The sequence below is a fragment of the Ranitomeya variabilis genome, chromosome 2 (assembly GCF_051348905.1).
Source record: "Ranitomeya variabilis isolate aRanVar5 chromosome 2, aRanVar5.hap1, whole genome shotgun sequence".
Taxonomy (NCBI): domain Eukaryota; kingdom Metazoa; phylum Chordata; class Amphibia; order Anura; family Dendrobatidae; genus Ranitomeya; species Ranitomeya variabilis.
The window spans coordinates 671,140,220-671,158,330 of record NC_135233.1 but is presented as its reverse complement, the minus strand read 5'-3'; the positions used below and the strand labels follow the sequence as shown (position 1 = coordinate 671,158,330).

At 40.1% G+C, this 18,111-nt stretch overlaps 1 protein-coding gene and 1 long non-coding RNA gene across 12 annotated transcripts in view; both read right to left on the bottom strand.

The window, feature by feature from the left end:
- LOC143807584 (uncharacterized) overlaps positions 1-18,111 on the bottom strand; it is a 1,151,218-nt gene that overhangs the window by 883,091 nt on the left and 250,016 nt on the right. The gene's annotated exons all lie outside the window — the stretch shown is intronic.
- NHSL1 (NHS like 1) overlaps positions 1-18,111 on the bottom strand; it is a 242,124-nt gene that overhangs the window by 5,395 nt on the left and 218,618 nt on the right. For 6 of the 11 annotated variants that reach the window (XM_077289265.1, XM_077289267.1, XM_077289266.1 and 3 more), the window contains 4 exons: positions 11,326-11,512; positions 6,897-7,028; positions 1,486-4,698; positions 1,146-1,272 (listed from right to left, as the gene is read on the bottom strand). In XM_077289265.1, coding sequence (XP_077145380.1) covers positions 1,146-1,272; positions 1,486-4,698; positions 6,897-7,028; positions 11,326-11,512 — 3,659 coding nt within the window. Of the gene's footprint in view, positions 1-1,145; positions 1,273-1,485; positions 4,699-6,896; positions 7,029-8,770; positions 9,267-9,631; positions 9,860-11,325; positions 11,513-18,111 lie in introns of those variants that run through there. The other 5 variants (XM_077289268.1, XM_077289276.1, XM_077289274.1 and 2 more) reach the window with 4 other exon arrangements.

Here is an 18,111-nt window from a genome sequence, read left to right as displayed (position 1 = left end):
GCAACGTCCTCCCTCACCCTACATGGAACTGCACATTTAACATACAGATATATGTATTTGATCAGACTTGAGCAGATTAAAATACCATTCGCCATCTTTGATCTGCGCCATCTGAATCGACATGTAAAATCTTTCACAGTCAAAACATAATGATTAATGAGCGGTAATGTTCTCCGAATGTATAGCTATTAGGGGGATACAAGGCCACAATGTTGTAACATAAGGGGGTTTTTAATGATGTTGGAATGAATTAGACATACAGTAATCCAACACTGGTCGTACACAGAGATACGTGGGTTCTGGGTACGGTTCTACTTGCCAAGTTCTGCCATGCTTGCCATGAGGCACTGGCGTTGAGGCTCTGTTTCCAACTGCGTTATAGCGTAGATGGGATATTGAAAAGGGGGGGGTTATTGAAGGAGGGGTATATTAGTAGATAAAAAAATAAGAGAAAAAGAGAGATGTCCAATGAATATTTTTACATCCTGCTCACACTATGCACAAAACATTATCCAGTGAGGAAAAATTAAGAGTAAATGTAATTAGAATTTATAGAAAGTGACACAATAAAGTAAAAGACGTGGCTGTCAACTACAGCAAAGTTTTTTTTTTGTTTGTTTTTTTTAAATAGTCATGAATTGATAATAAATTATCTATAAAGTCAACACATTCAAGTAGTAATTATATTTATAGATGATGTATTTGATGCAAGCCCTACATATTGTGTATAATATACAATATATGCGGTATTAATAATATCTGAATAGGGGATTTAAAACTTTTTTGGGGGAAAATTGGTATCAATTTTAAATTAAATTTCCAAAGTTACGGTAAATTAATCTGATCTATTTCTGCTATCCAAAAATAAAATCATGGACACTTATGGTGGAAAACACTTACTCAACCCTCTCTACAAACAAGACAACTTTAGATAATACGTCAAACTTTTAATTTGTAAATTAGTATTTTGTGTAATATATTAAAAGCTAGCACGAGATCATACAGAAGCAATTTGACAAAATGACATAAAAGCAAAAGGGACAGGACATAACTGGATGTAGAACTTATACGGCTGTCTCGCAAAAAGAAATTAGGTAAAGAAAACAGTTAACTGAAAATTAAAATATAGCATAAAAGAAACCTACCGATGGATGGCTGCAAACAGGTCCTCTGTGGTCCTGGGTCTTGTCGGAGTTGATCCATCTCCATTGCCATCCATGGAGTCAGTAGGAGGAAGAGGAGAACTCGCATCTTGTGTCTCAAATACGTCGCCTACGTTACAATAATGCAAACAGAAAACTGTTACCGAGAAACTTAGATAAAAGTCTGGAGTAAAAAACATTAACAAAAAAAAAAGTTTAAAACTTTGTGGGCCGCAGTGATACATTGTAAATCTATGGATACGCAAGAGAAAGTTAAAATTAGCTGCAAGTAGGTTATCATGGAAAGGTTTATTTAGAGAGATAAAAGAAGGACTTTTCTTACCAGGTTCTTCCTCCTGTGATGTATTTTGGTCACAGTTGTCTCTCTCTGTCTTGTGATCTGCAATAAGAACCTCTTCAGACATTGTGGCCCAAAAGTCTTGTTTCTGGGAATCTATAGTTTCCAAAACTGGGGATTGTCTGAAAATTATATTAACTTTTTCAACTTTGCAAGGGGACAAGCTAGCTTCCCTTGCTTGGCAAGCCACAGCAGCAGCCTCTTCTGAATTGTTCTCATCAGCTATACGATCATTTACCTTCTTGCAATGGTCGCTTACAGAATCCCTTTCGGAGGGCTTTGGCATGCCTCTCACATTTTCATTGACTTGAGCTATTTTTTCTGCTGCCAAATCAAGCTGCGGAGGTGGAACGATAAGGAACAATTTGGGCTTCTTTGAAACAGGAGGAGGCTTCTTGTTGGGAGATGCATTTGGTGTACTTTGGAAAGTACTTGGTTTCTCTTCTGGAGATGACATTTCGGACAAAACCGTTTTGTCTCCATTGTAGGCGGAATTCTGATCTTCTTCTCTGCATTCTAGGCTTGTTGTTTCACCACTTGTAAATGTATCTGAACAGATTTGAGAATCGGAGTATTGTAGCTGCTCGCTTGGCAAGTTGAAATTTTTATTTTTTTTAACGCTTACGCTTAATCTGGAATCTAGAGAAGCAGATGGCTCTAACGAAGGCCGTGAAAATAAGGGTGACGTCTCATCGTGACGTTTCGGATGTAGCACCTGTTCAGCTATTTTTTCACTCTCCAGTTGTGATGATTTCTTAACAGACCTTAACTGTATCATGTGCAGTGCCTGGGCAGTAACAAGAGGAGGGCCTGGTCTTATCAGATCTCGTCTGTTCAAAATCCCACCCTCCTGTTTTCCTTGTGTTGAGGGGACAATTCTATTTTTCAGTGCTTTTGTGTTAAGAGGAGGGGGAATTAGAGGAGCTTTAGCGTGAAGGCTAGGAAAGGGAGGAGGGGGTGGAGGACATGTCATAGGTGCCCAATTATTAATTTTAGGACGTGAAACCCAAAGATTGTCCTCAGTCAACTGAAGCATAGCAGCCTCTGGAGGTGGAGGTGGAAAATGTGGAGATGGTGGCATAAAAGCGTGATCATCCACATTCATTACAGGTGGAGGAGGTGGGTCAGGTGTAAGGGGAGGAGTTGGAGAAGATGGCATGACAACATTACTTTTTTTAACAGTCTGCTGTACAGAATCTGATGTGTTCGAGGAAAGAGATGTTGATGAAGAAGAAATCGAAACAGAAGAGATGAGAGATGATCTTCTTTCAGGCACTTTAGGTTTTGGTTTGCTTTTCCCACCTCCTGGTGACATGTTTCTCAATAACAGCGGTACAGGCGTCAGATTGGTTGGTGTGTTTGATTGGCTAGAATACCCACTAGATGGTGATGTCACTCTGCAAGCCTTTTCTGGAGACGCATTGCTCTGCTTGGCAAGTTCTGTATGTATCTGCTGACTGACGGCTCTTGCACTGTAATCATTAGCCGATTTGTTAGGCGAGCGAGATATAGATTTTGGTTGCTCGTCTATGTAGTAGCTCCAGTGATCTGCATACTCAGACTTTATACTGCTTGTGTCACTCTGAGAGGGTGTAACTGGACAAATAGAGTACATATTGGGAGCGGTGGCAGACATGCTACTACTGCTTGCACTTACTGTACTTTGGCTGCGAGAGCGCAATACCCAGGGATCCTCGTAGTCACTGCATGGGCTCTGAGATGGTGAGCCACTACTTTTACTCTTCAAGTTTAGCTGCAGAGACTGCTGGAGAGTAGCAATCAGCTTTTCGTTAAGTACTTGTCCATTTGATTGGAGATTTTTCTTATTCGGACGTCTAAGAGAATCTGTTCTAGAAGGAGGAGGAGGTGCCTTTTTAGATTTTCTCAACGATATGCTGCGCGTTAGTGATTTATCGCTATAACTTGACCTATCGTCCATGTTTAGAGCCTCTTTCGCATCAACAATATTAATGGCACTGTTTTGTAGGTTCTGAATGCCATTGTGATAGTTCTCATTCCCTGGATCTATCCCAGAATCCATGTGCATTGAAGTATAATAGCCATCATGGTCTATAGAGTACAGAGAGCTGGAGTCTGCTTTTCTGTCCGAACTACAGGTGCTCATGTTACTCACAGGTGAGCCAGAGAGGGCAGATGAAGCTTTCCTTAAGGGAGCACAACTATCATTGTCCCTAATTTCAGATGACCACTGGTCAGCGCTATTAATGCTGCTGGTTGCGCTTCCATTTCTTTGCCGGCCATCAGAGTAGCTTGAATCGCTGTGGGTATCACTGTCCTGTGAGGGACTATTAAAGACATCGTTCACTGTGTAAGACATGGGTTGGGAACTATTTTTCTTGTTGTTTGTATTGTTCAGGGATGCTGCGGGGTCACTCAGAGAAATGATTGTTATGGCACCAGGGGAGAGTGTATCAGAAGTTTGAGAGTGGCGGGCAGAACTGCTTTCACTCCAGTTACCACTTGAGGAGTGGTGATCATCTCTAAGATTGACATGATCCCTACGGACACTTTTCTTATGGGACGATGAGCAGTGGGATATCCCTTTGCTTTCCAGATGTCCAGTGCTCTGTGAGGTATGAATGGTAATAACTTCTGAAGAAGAAGACAACATGGCATTAGGGATGATACTTGTTGAATATGCAGCATGAGGAGACACTACACATGCTGGATTAGAGAACATTTCCCTTTCAGAGCCCCGAACTTCTTGCGACTTTGGCCTCTGTAGTGTGCCAGTTCTAGGATTATTCCTCAGATGAACTACACTTTGATCAACCTGTATTTTGTTTAGTTGTCGTGGCAATGTAATGTAGGAGTCTTCCATATGGCTGGAACCATCAAGCTTTTGCTCAAGAGATTGTATAGACACCCTTGCCCCTGTTCTTGGCAAGCTTCGGAAATTCAAGTCACCATTCATTCGTGGAGTATATCCAACAGGGTCACTAAGCGAAGACATGTTTCCAGATGAATTAGACATCAAAGCTGCTATGCCTTGCCCTTTCTGGGCTCTGATTCTTCGGACTGAAGGGGGCACTATCTTTATCTCATCAGTCTGGCAGCTGAAGTCCCTGGTTTCCAACCTTTGTGAAGGAGAGCGGCATGGTTCTATATCATCCAGTGCATTGTAATTCTCTGGTATGTGCATTGAATGTCCTCGGAAACCTATCTGCCCGACACTTGCTGTTGGATCAAAATATAAAATAGTTAGGCCACTTATGACAGAAAGTTTATATGTTATCTTAAGACATGCACTTATAAGTTTACCTGTTATTCAACTGAACAGTGTACTTAGTGATATTTACCTGTAATGCTAAATTATGTAAAAATAGTTAGATCTCTTTGAGGTGACCAAAAAAATGGCGTTAAAAATTCTGCTGATTTGCTTTCTGGAAAGTGGAGACTTTACATCGGGCACTTTGTAATAGTCTTGTATACAACATCTAAATATTCCAAAATGCAAGGCAGCAGAGAATATTGATCTTGGTTAAGCTATTTAGGTGTGTCTGTCTACACAGATCTGTCTAGTTTGAAGTAACAACCAGGACAATTGTGAAGACAGCTATCGATAACAGACAATTTCTTCTCAAGATACGCACATTTAGTAATAGGGAAAAAATCTTCCAAATCTACTCCAAATTGCATTTATATTTGAAAAAAGGATGTATACATAGCTCAATAGTGAACCAACAACTTTCTAACACGAAATCACAAATACAGGGTATACCGAGACAAAAATATAAAAAAATTCCATCTTGAGAGGTTAATTGCGGCACAACTGCATGTGAGGACACTTTCCATATTTTCAATGGTAAGTACAAGTAGACTTCTTTTTTTGATGTTCTGATATATTGAAGCCAATGCTTATAGGTTTTGAATGGTGGGATCTAGGTCCTGAAACCCCAACCGATTCCCTCAAAGAAAGGGATAAAAGGACTCAGCCCGTCTTTGACCTCAAGCAGAACAGATTAAGTAGTAAGTGTATGGGTCCAGGTTCTTCAAGAGACCAAACAGTGGAGCTCACCAGTTTCATTTATCTTCTTTATTCACATCACCATCTTTACAAACATGTGGCAGGAGACAACACATGAACGCTGTGGGAATGGCAGATTTGCATACGCCTATGGTTCTACAGGCCTCACAAAAGTCTGTGGTTTCATACACCATTTTGCTAGTACTTAAAGAGGATCTGGCACTTGCTTTAAACAACCGAATGAAATACTTTGTAAAAATCCCTGAGCTCCCTCGATTCTGATGCTTTTTCCCTTTTCGTGCTGGGCTGCTCCATTGCAGAAATATTCACATTTGATGCTTTTGGAGCCCAGTATGTGAAATCTCTTCTTTGGTGGCTTGAGCTTCTGCTTTCATCCCTCCCAGACACTGAAAATCAAAGCTTGGCATCTGATTTTGTAGAAGCTGCCAAGTGGTGATTGGCAGTTCCTGTAAGGGAGGGGGAAACAGCAACCCCACCTCCAGAAAAGATTGAGGAAACGCCCAGTTGAACTACAAGCAGAGATGTCACATACTGTGCTCCAAAAGCATAAAATGTGAATATGTCTGCAATAGAGTGACACCGCTCAAAACAGAAAAGAGTGGCTGAATCAGAGCAGCACATGCATTTCTACAAGATAGTTAACTCCATTTCTTTAAGCAAGTTCCAGGTGTCTAAAGATTAGCTAAGCTTTTCTGGCCTTCCTTTGAATAATCCATTGAGGGACTCAGGACCCCCATATATCAAAACTTACAAGTAGCAACTTCAACATATAAAAACTTTTGTTTTGAAAAAGTTTAGATAGAGGGGCGAATTAAGGTTTTTGTTTTGTTCAGACTACTCCTTACAGAACCTATAGTGACTCAATTACAAGAGGATAGAGAATGATTTTTTTTTTAGGGGGGGGTTGTTGCTATAAACTACGTCTGTACACACAAAACAGCAACAACCACCTCATGCTCAGCACATGCAGATAATTACAGAATCACGCCACTGTGAGAATACATTGATAACGCCCACACAGAGTCCGGGTGCTTGCCATGCCAAGTATATGGTATGTGCTACATTCAGAAGCACATACAGAGCAGAGGTAACGCAGCACGTGAGCGGATGGATGCGGTGGCATTCAGGGCGCTATTAGTTGTAGCGGAGTACAGAATTATTATAATGACAGGTTCTGTACAGTGGAGAAGAACAGTTGTAAGTACTTTAGGAGTTGTAGGATTTTAGTGCAAGTGGTTAGTAGATTCCCTTTAACCAGAACGGTCACCTTGTCATCCTTCGTCAGGCTCTCAGACTGTATTGTTTGATGGGTGGCAGAAGATGTAATTAAGCTGGTAGTGGTGAGCAATGATGGCTGCTGGTGGAATACAGTTCTGATGAGCCATACCTAGCTCCTTTTGTATGTTGTCTGGGACGCCCGTTATAGTCTTTCTCCTTTTGACTTTCTTCGGACGTCTTACCACAGTGTCAGTATGAATAAGAGACCGCCGGAAGATGGCTTGGCGGTCGAAATTCTCCCCTGATATAGAGTAGTAGAACAAGCAAGGCAACATTAATTCCAAGCACGCTAACATCATGCATCTGTTACCCCTAAATTATTGAGGCAATAACGCAGAAGGTATTAATGGATGATGTTAGTAGAAGTATTACAGCAGGAGTGCATACAACGCACCTCATGTCACAAGAAGGTTCCCAAATATAGTTTGACAATTACCGGTATATGTCTAAGCTTTTGAACAATAATGGATGCATATGTCAAACACGACAGCCGGACCAAAAAACAAGGTTTTTCGATATTCGGGACTATTGTCAAAAATAGGAACATAGATGATAAAAAAAAAATACAAGAAAACACACCAAAAACAGGCAGAGATGCTTACCTGTCTAAATGGGCCTCAATACAAATGCACAAGCAGGGCGCAGCGGACCCAAATAAAATAGCAAATGCACAGGTGCAATACCTAATGAAACAGCCAGCCTTCAATCAGGGATTGGCCCATTTAGACAGGTAAGCATCTCTGCCTGTTTTTGGTGTGTTTTCTTGAATTTTTTCTTTTTTTGGTGTTTTTGATAAAAAAAATAGCAAGTATTATGGAAGGGACATAAAAATCCCTTTCATACATTGTGGCTTAAATATACCTTACATGGTTTTAAAAAAGAAAAAAACAAAACAAAACGCATGAAGAGATACTGCATTTTTGCTACATTTAAATTTTTTTTTTTTTTTTTTTAGATTTCATGAAAATATTTGCACTGCTTGCTTTCCGTAGCTACTGTGTTGTTCTGTCTGTTGCTACAGAATGAGTTAACTGAGAATCTGTCAGGGTATGTGCACACATTGCGGATTTGGCTGCGGATCCGCAGCTGTTTTCCATGTGGTGTACAGTACCATGTAAACCTATGGAGAACCAAATCCACTGTGCCCATGGTGCGGAAAATACCGTGCGGAAACGATGCGTTGTATTTTCCGCAGCATGTCAATTCTTTGTGCGGATTCCGCAACCTTTTACACCTGTTCCTTAATAGGAATCCACAGGTGTAAAACTGCAGGTGGAATCCGCACAAAAACCGCAGGAATTCCGCGGTAAATTCTGCAATAACAGTGCGGAAAAATCCGCACATGAATCCGCAATGTGTGCACATTGCCTCAGTCAGCCAGCTAGTTTATAAGTGTTTAATCTCTTTTTTTCCCCAGCTGGTTTATGACCACAGACCACATCAAAATTACAGTAAATGTGTCAGAAAACAAAGTCTGTAAAAGCCAAAGAGCTCTAAGCTAATAAAACCCAATTTTAAAAAATATATTTTTGTCTCCAAATACATAAATTTGAATATATATATTATATATATCTATAAATAAAAATGTCCCCATTTGAACTGTGTTTTTTCCCTGTGGGGTTTCGAAATTGGAGCCTAAAAAAGGCCCATGTAAAAAAAAAATGCAGTTGCATTTCTAATTGCAGAATTCCCTGATTTCTAGACAAAAAAAAAAAAAGCATAAAAAAAATCAGATTCTAATTTGCAACAAAAACACATGAAAAAAAAAGGTAAAATGTATACAAAATGCTAAAAAAAAACCTCAAGCTGCCATGGTGTATTTGGTTTGGGCCAAAAGGTGGCTTCTCACACAGCAAATATTCAGGAAAAATTGTTTTCCTCAACTTTTTTTTTTTTTTTTAACTCTACAGGCATTTTCAGCACCTTCTTCATTTTAAGGCCTAATTCAGACATGCATTTTTCACATCCATGTTTTCCACGTACCCATAAGCCTATAATGCTGTTCCCATATCTTTTTTCTTTTGCGGCCCGTGCTTTTCATTACAGTCACTTGTGGATCAAACGCCTCAATGTGCATCTGAAACTCACAGGCCGCACATAAATGTCACTTTTATCCTTGAAATGGGTATTAGCAGTATGGACTGTGATCCGAGAGAAACAGCCTCCTGTATGCCGGACAGGGCACACGGATGTGTGAATGCAGCCTTCATCGGTTTTTGAAAACTTCTGGTAATCACCTTTTGAAGAATACATTTTTTAACCCCATAATTTACGAGTCTAACAGAACCTTATTGTGACATTGGGGTCTTAAGAGCAAATAATGGACCCGACATAACAGTGACCACTTCAGGCACAAACGTCCCACTGAGAAAATGCATACAGAGCTTTGGGGCATGTTCACACGCAGCAGACGCGTCCTACAAACTTCAGCGTCTGGAAAATCCTTTCAGAATATAATCTGTGCAGCGCGTGCATGGATTCCAGATTACGGAACAGTCGCATCATTGGTGTGAATAAGCCCTTAATCCTCATGCATTTCATATTACAGCCCCTTCATTAAACACAGCCATCACCATGACTTGTTAATGAAGTATATACAAAGCATGCAGTGAGTTCTGTCCAGTGCCATCACAGCCACGTGCACACAACCTGAACTCAAATGGGTTAATTGCCCAATAACGGGCTTCATCTTGGTGGGCACACTAAGCCAACGGGTAGTTTGCATTTAACAAATATATGGATTATTACAGTTCTTCTGATGAACCTGTATCGTTTTATTAAGGTGTTCCTTTATCTCCTTGACATAAGACAACCTAAGGAAATATGAGTAGTGCTAAATCTCACCGTGGGTATACGTTCATTATTACACTGACTTGTCACTTGGGAGACCGGCACATGTCGCTGGCTAGGACTGATCTCGTTACCTTGTCCACCTTTCCCCATGGAAGGTGCATTTTAATATGTCTAAGGTGCCACAGGGGGCAGATGGCACATTCTTCAGCACATTCGGGCTTTGTGTCAGCAGGCCAGAGGTCTTCCAGCATGACCATGCTCGCAGCACCACAATTATCATGCAGCACAACTCCCCCCCTCCCCCAATAATCCAACCACTCCCCATTGCCCAGGCCATTGTATTGTTTTGTAAGGGAAAGTGAATGAACCTGCATTCAGATCACTGGAAGTGCAAACCTCATGGAAATGTGCCTAGCATGTTTAATTCTGCTGAACGGTGACTGGCAAGAAGATACTTCTCTCTAAGCTATGCTGGTTTAGTGCATAAAACTATATATTCAATATTTAATATATTCATATATATCTCAAATATTACTAACATAATGGTAGGTTATAGGGATATTCCATATTTCAAGTTTGTCCTTCAGTCTATTCTATATGTTGGATAGACAGAAAACCCTAAAACCTATTAAAAAAAAACTCTTTAGTTTTAATGATGTCATTCCTATCAGCGATATTGGTATAAGAAATGGTACAAGGACTGCAGTACAGCACTGGATCCACTGGAGGGCGCAGTTCTTGTGCAGATGCTCAGGGTACACTGTATGTATTTGCAGAAGGCAGAGCCCCAGAGATCACCCCCAGTAATGGGTGTAGAAGGGGATATTTGTTTTCAGTGAGCACAGTTGGTTCCACCTTTACTAAATAATATAAATGTACTGATGTTATTGGTGAAGTACCAAACTACATTGGATTTTACCACTTTTTTGTCTTTTTTCAATTCAACTAATATTAGGTTAGATTAAAAAGAAAATAGATATTTGCTCTCAGTGTTTGAGAAATCAGACAGTGGATTTAGACAGCAGATAATATCCAGTGATTGATAGTGTCAGGATGTCAGTAAAATCTGAAGTGACAAACACAGGTATCCCCTTTAAGGCTGCATTCACACATCAGTATTTTTGATCAGTATTTCATCAGTATTTGTATATCAAAACCAGGAATGTCTCCAAACACCTGAGTGTGATCTGATTGTCTCACATGAGAGAATCACAGTACAGGTGCGGAGAAGATGGAGAACTTAATGTCTTCATGTTCTATATTGTCTCTGGGTGCGTACATTGGACTGCACACGGATGACATCTGAGTGCAGTCTGATGTTTCACACACCCCCACAGACTTGCATGGAATATCGGAGCTATATGCAATATGCCGAATCGTCATGAGAAACTAATTGCAGATCTGCACTGCCCCATAGTATAACACTGGGCCGAGTGCTCTCCGATAAAACATCACATAGCACTTGGCCGTGTTATACACCATTGAGAGCGAACCCTTAAAGTTTTTCTCTCCAACACCTGGCTTTTGCATTCAAACACTGATGAAAACTACTGACATGTGAATAAGCCCTAACATGAGTGGGTTCCAGCATGGATTTCACACTAAAATCCACTATCCATTGATTGCAATGGGACATCCACACCACTAATCAAATACGTCAGATTGTTTTGCACAGATTTACAATACACATCATTGTGGGTCACGTTTTGAAGCCGATCACACAGCAGATGGTATTCTGACCGTACCGGTTATGTTTATGGGCACCACGTCAGTGTGTATAGCCCGGGCCTCTTGCCGCATCTTCTCTTCTGGGGTGGGAAGCGGGAGAGACTTGGTCCAGTTGGTGTGGGTATCCGAGAACTCATTAGATACAGGGGTTTTTGGCCTTTTCCCAGTCAGCAGCTTTTCCTCTTCACTCGAAGAGACTGAAAACTGTAGAGTACATATGTATCATTAATACTGTAAGAATAGATGTCACCTAAACGGGATATCATTATATACAGACATTGAGTTATTCAGGGTACCACAAAAAGAAAAGACCTGTAAGAATGTCATATAACACAATAAGTACGGCTGGGGCTACATACTGATTTTGGCTGCATCACAGGTTACTTGGCCAAAAGTCACTCTATGCCAGTGCTACATCGCCGGTGGATGGGGTTGTAGCGATCTTTGGCCATGTGACCTCTGTCCTGGCCAAAACCACCATCACGTCCAAGCCCAAAACTCTACTGACCAGTCCTCCATCACTCCCTTCCCCATGGTTACTGGTTTCTCTGCTGATCTTCATACTTCCTGCTCAGTCTGGAGAAACATTTTATGACTGCAGCCAATTTGTGACCAAAATATCACTGTTAGGGCAGGTGGACCTGACCGTATCTATCGGAGAAGTGCTATCTGTGGTTTTGACGGATAGCCATCATACCCACGTTATTCTAAGGGGTTGTTCACATACCCATTTTCTTCCTCGGACCAAGTGCACAATTTGGGTTTGAGAATTAGATTCATGATTATGGGTTTGTGAAGACCGCCCTCGGATAACATCTGACTGCATGGCGAAGGTGGAGAAACTTTTTTTTTTCTCCCCACCTCCGAGAAAATCAGATCCCACTCTGATCAAACTCTGAACAAAATGTGATTAGCATACTTGACCTGATTTGCTCGGATGGGTCATGTTCATCCGCCCCTAAAGCGAGTGATTGGCTACAGCAGTCACATGTCTGTCCAGACAGAGCAGGAAGTACAAAGACCGGTGAGGAACCAGGCAAGTGTCGGAATTGAATGTGCGGAGATCAGTAAGATGAGTATTTCTTATTTTATTATTTTACAATATTCTGAGGGCTTTTCTATTAATTTTTACGTGACCGAACGACCCCTTTAACATTCAATTATTATAGAAATCAAGACAATGAAAACGAGATTCCATAAGTGTAGGCATGCATGTTATATAATGGAGTGGCGGCAGTTGAAGATACGCAGTTTTGATTCCTCTACGTTAGAATTCTCTTGGTTTATACATGCAGTATAATCAGCCAATTAAAACCTGAATCTTACTCCAATTACTGAGGAGGTGGCACACTGACACCACCATGTACTAGTACACTGAAATTCATAAGGAGAAACAACGTGGTGGTTCTTTCTGACAAAGGAAATCTAAAACTTTGAATAGCTCTCCTTAGATACTACTTTTGTACTGAACACACTCTCAGCTAATACAGACCCAATTGATACTGATGTCTTCTATCTAGAGAATGTTAAGGCCACGAGATGGAATTAACCGATGTAGAAAATTATAAAATTGTGAATATTTCCATAGTGATACATGACATAAATATCTGGGTACATTGAAATATATTGGAAAGTTAGTCAGTTCAAAGGCAGTCAACTAGATTATTAGATGGAATGGAACGTCTCTCGTATGATGAGAGGTTGGAAGAGTTGGGCTTGTTTAGCTTAGAAAAAATCCAGATGGTGAAATAAGTATTGACCATATCACCAATTTTCTAAGAAAACATATTTCTAAAGGTGTTATTGACATGAAATTCTCACCATATGTCGGTAACAATCCATCCATTCCACACAAGCAAAGAAATCAATCCTTAGATCTCCATAAATTAAGTTATGTGTAATAATGAGAAATTACCCAGGGAAAAAGTATTGAACACATGAAGACAAGAGGTGCAAAAAATCAAGGGAAATCATGACTCCAGCTAAAACTATCAGTATCAGTAAGCAATTCTGCCAGTTAATGAAAAATAATATCAGCTGGTTCAACTGATAGTCTATAAAGCAGTGTCTCATTACCAAGGTGCCACACAAGAAATACCTCATGATGAGTAAAACCTTTAAGCTGTCTCAACACATTTGAAACCCTATTGCTGCAAAACATACTTATGGCATTGGTTACAGAATAATTTCTAATCTACAGAAGGTTACAGTGAGCACTGTTGAAGTCATAAACCAGAAGTGGAAAGAATAGCAATTCACCATAAACAGGCCACAACCAGGTGCTCCCCACAAGACTTCAGACAGAGAAATGAAGAGGATTATCAGAAGAGTTGTTCAAGAGTCAAGGATCACCTATGAAGAGCTACAGACAGACCAAGAATCAGCAGGTACAATTGTTTCAAAGAAAATTATAAGTAATGCACTCAACCTCCATTGTCTGTATGCACACTAACTACAAAAGACTCCACTACTGAACAAAAACCATGTTCAAGAGCTTTTAAAGTTTGCTCAACAACATTCAGACAAGCCTGTGAAACACTGGGAGAAAATAGTCTGAACAGATGAGCGCAAAATTGAACTCTTTGGATGCCATAATACACACCATGTTTGGAGGCCAAAATTCACTGCATATCACCCCCAAAACACCGTACCAACACTGATCTTTGCAGGTGTGAACATCATGCTTTTCAGCATACATCATAAACTTCATATGATTGAAAGAAGGATGAATGGACAAATGTACCCACACATTCTTGTTAAAAATCTTCTGCCATCTACCAGGATGATTAAGATGAAACGAGGGTGGACATTTCAGCAAGATCATGATCCCAAACACACAGCCAAGGAAACTCTCAATTTCAGATAGAGAAAATAAAGCTGCTAGAATGGCCCAGACAATCACCTGACTTGAATTCAATAGCAAATTTATGAAAGAAACTAAAGCTCTGAGTTCATAGAAGAAGACCACGGAACCTTCAGGATTTGAAGCCTTTTTGTGTCAAAGAATTTACCAAAATCACACCTGAGCAATGTATGTGACTAGTTTCTCCATTCAAGAGGCACATGGCTTTTGTATGAAGTATTAATTAAATTTCAGTAATAGTTTTTCCTGCTTCATTTCTCATTATTACACATAACTTTATTTATGGACTTCTATAGATTGATTTCTTTGCCTGTGAGGATTGGATGGGTTGTTACCGACACTTAATAATAATAATAATAATTTTATTTATATAGCGCCAACATATTCCGCAGCGCTTTACAACTTATAGAGGGGACTTATACAGACAATAGACATTACAGCATAACAGAAATCACAGTTCAAAACAGATACCAGTAGGAATGAGGGCCCTGCTCGCAAGCTTACAATCTATGACACTTGGTGAACATTTCGTGTCAATAGCACCTATAGAAATATATTTACTGAGAAAATTGGTGAAGTATTCAATACTTATTTCATCCACTGTATGCCTCAGATGAGATCTCATTTATATGTATAAATCCATGTGTGGTCAATACATAGAACTGGTACATGACTTATTCCTTACAAAGACCTTACAAAGGACCAGGGAGCACTCATATGGAGGAAAGGCGATTCCAGGATCTAAATAGGAAAGGGTTCTTTACAGTTGGAGCAGTCAGACTGTGGAATGCCTGACCACAAGGGGAAGTAATGACTGATACTATAGCAGAATTTAAAATAGGGCTGGATGATTTCCTCACAACAAATGGCATTGTGGGTTACAGCTAATCAAGCGAGAGAGAATGTATAGCTGGTGGAGAAAGGTTGTACTTGAAGGACCTGGTTTTGTTTTCACCTATGTTACTGTGTAATGTTAGAATGCTTGGTGATCTCTAAGAACAATCATTGTAGTGACATTTCCTGATATTGCTTCCTAGGAATTCTTGAGAAATGTCTGCAGACTAATCGGGGCAGCCCCTTTGTGATCTATCAGAACTGTCTCCAGTGTCTGCCTTCTGGCACATATACCGTATAGCCTGTGGAGACCCCACCACCAACATCCAGCTGCAAATATTTAGGTCAAAGCTGTTCCTGGCATTCATTTTGGGAGCTTTTGTGTAGAAATATCAGAGCGAGAAAATGCATAATATTCTAGTGTATTTTGTGAAAAATATGTTGTGCTATCGCAAACATAAGATTGATGGCAACCAAAAATCTTCTTTTTCTACAGTTTTATTTATCATTATCAATATATTACTGTTGATTATTTCATAATATGTTACATATTGATTCTTTAGAATAACTAGACCACTGAATATATTATTGTCCCCAGTGGCTCAGGGCAACAGTGACCATCGAGTCTGGAGACAACTGTGATTAAACAGATGGTGCCAAAATAAAACAGCATGATGCATAACAACTCTGTACACCATCATACACACTACTCCTGTAATGTAGGAATTGCACATTTACACAATGCATTTCTCTTCACACCAAATGCAAGGTGCTGCACTAACATTTTGCAGCAAATGCACATTACTGCAACAAACTCCACGCAATTTGTTGTGGATTCTGCTACTTCTCGTGTGGACGGGCTCTTATGCAACACTAAGGCTATTTATTAGGCCGGGGTCACTCTTGAATTGTGATGAATTGAATGAATTGTGTGCTTGCACTTCAGGGATTCGCCGGTTTCTGAGTCGGGACTGGAGGTTATGTATGAGTTATACATTCTCCTGTCCAGTGGGTGCGGCCTTGCTTCCATACACTTGAATGAAGCAAGGCCACGACCTCTAGTTGGCCATGCCCACTGGACGACCACGTCACTAGTCAGGGTGTGGCCTCGCTCTATACAAGTGTATGTAGTGAGGCCACAACCGGGAGTATGTATAATGCATACATACCCTCTGGTCCCGGCTCACAAACTGGCGAATCACCACAAGTGTGTGTGCACTTTGGGGATACATAAGTCTGTAGTCACAGAAAGTGACTTCAGACTTATCAGTTTGGACCGGACAATCCCTTTAACCAGCACCTACACTATAATTGCAAAAGTATTGGGATAGTTATTTTAGGGCTTGGTCTGGGCCTTTAATTCCAGTGAAGGGAAATCAGAGCCAGAGAGTAAATTCATGTTACCTGAACCACAAACACAATGAAGCAGACACTGGCTGCATTATATATGTAATTTGAAAAGTTGGCTTCTCCCCGATGCACTACTCTAGGCTGACTGAGGAAGAGACTTGTCTGTCTAGGATAGTGAGGCAAAGGCCCTCTCGTCTGCTCTTCTGAATCAATTGGCAAAAACATGTAGACACAATAATAATAATGCTTATAAATTTGGAATAGAACAGTTAATGTATAGGGTAAGTCCTAAAATTTGGTTCATATAGCGTAGTTGCAATATTCCTTTTAGCATAAATGAGTCCATCCCCTTTGAAAAGTAAGATTTTGACCAATATCTCAGTGAACACAAAAACAATTTCCTAAATTTTGACAAGACTGACTTCCAAGGAACAGTTTTATCACATAACATGAAAGTAAGGTTAAAAATATAACTGTCATAAAAAATCTTCAGTTTTACTTAAATTAGTTGATGCAAAAAATAAATACACATCAAAAACTACTACATCTAGTATTTGGTATGACATTCATGATTTTTAAGAACAGCACCGGGTCTTTTAGGAATGGAATGAAGAAGTTGGGGACATATTACAACATCTATCTTTTTCCATTCTTCATGAGCAACCTCTTTTAGAGGTTTTGTTCAGTTGGGTTGAGATAAGGAGACATACTTGGCCACTGAATCACTTTTACCCTGTTCTTCACGTTTCACTGTTTCATGTTTCACGGTAGGCACCACACATTATTCTAAATTATTTTTTCTAAATGCATGGTGCCTACAGTGAAACATGGTGGTGTCAGTGTCCTTATGTGGGGCTGCATGATTGCTGCTAGTGTTGGGGAGCTACATTTGATTGATGGTATCATGAACTCACAGATGTGCTGCTCTATATTGAAAGAGAAGATGCTACCATCTGTCCGTACCCTTGGTAGACATACACTTTTCCAACATGACAATGATCCAAAACATACATATGTTTCATTTCTGAAGAAGAACAGAGTGAAAGTGATTCAGTGAAAGTGAATTGAACCCAACCGAAACACCTATGGGAATTTCTGAAGAGACAGTTTGAGCATCAGACAGCACAGACTTGGTGATGTCCTTTAAAAATCCTGGAGGTCATACAAAAAACTAGATGTAGTTGTTTTGTGGGGTATATTCATTTTTTAATTAACTAATCGCTAAGTTTTATATACATGTTTAGCATTTGATTTTGATTAAACAATCTAAATTGAATGATGCTACAGTATTATTAATACTACAAATATCAATAGGTGTGATGATAGGCAAAGCAGTAACCAGGCTTTTCTGTATCGAGGGCAAAGATTGCTTTCCTTGTGTATTATGTACATGGCAGACCTGTGGCACATGCCCCTGTGTAATTCCCTGCCACGTTACATGCAAAGTCGCTGATGTCAATGAAGCGGCGAGGCACCGGCATCAGTATACAGTATATATACATATCAGCATACATACGATAAATGCTTGCATGATTCATCTATCACATTACAGCTGTTACATTCTTCATAGATCACAGATATTTCTCGGCATAATATGGTTAGTTCTAAGCCTAATGCGGAATATTAATGAGCAAAGGTCTAATTATGCTGTGCTATTCTATTACACACAGATCAGCGTTTCCAGAACAGGGTCATGATTGAATCAGAAATGTTTGCAGGACCAACAGACGTCATCAATCGATTGCCACAGGGAGTG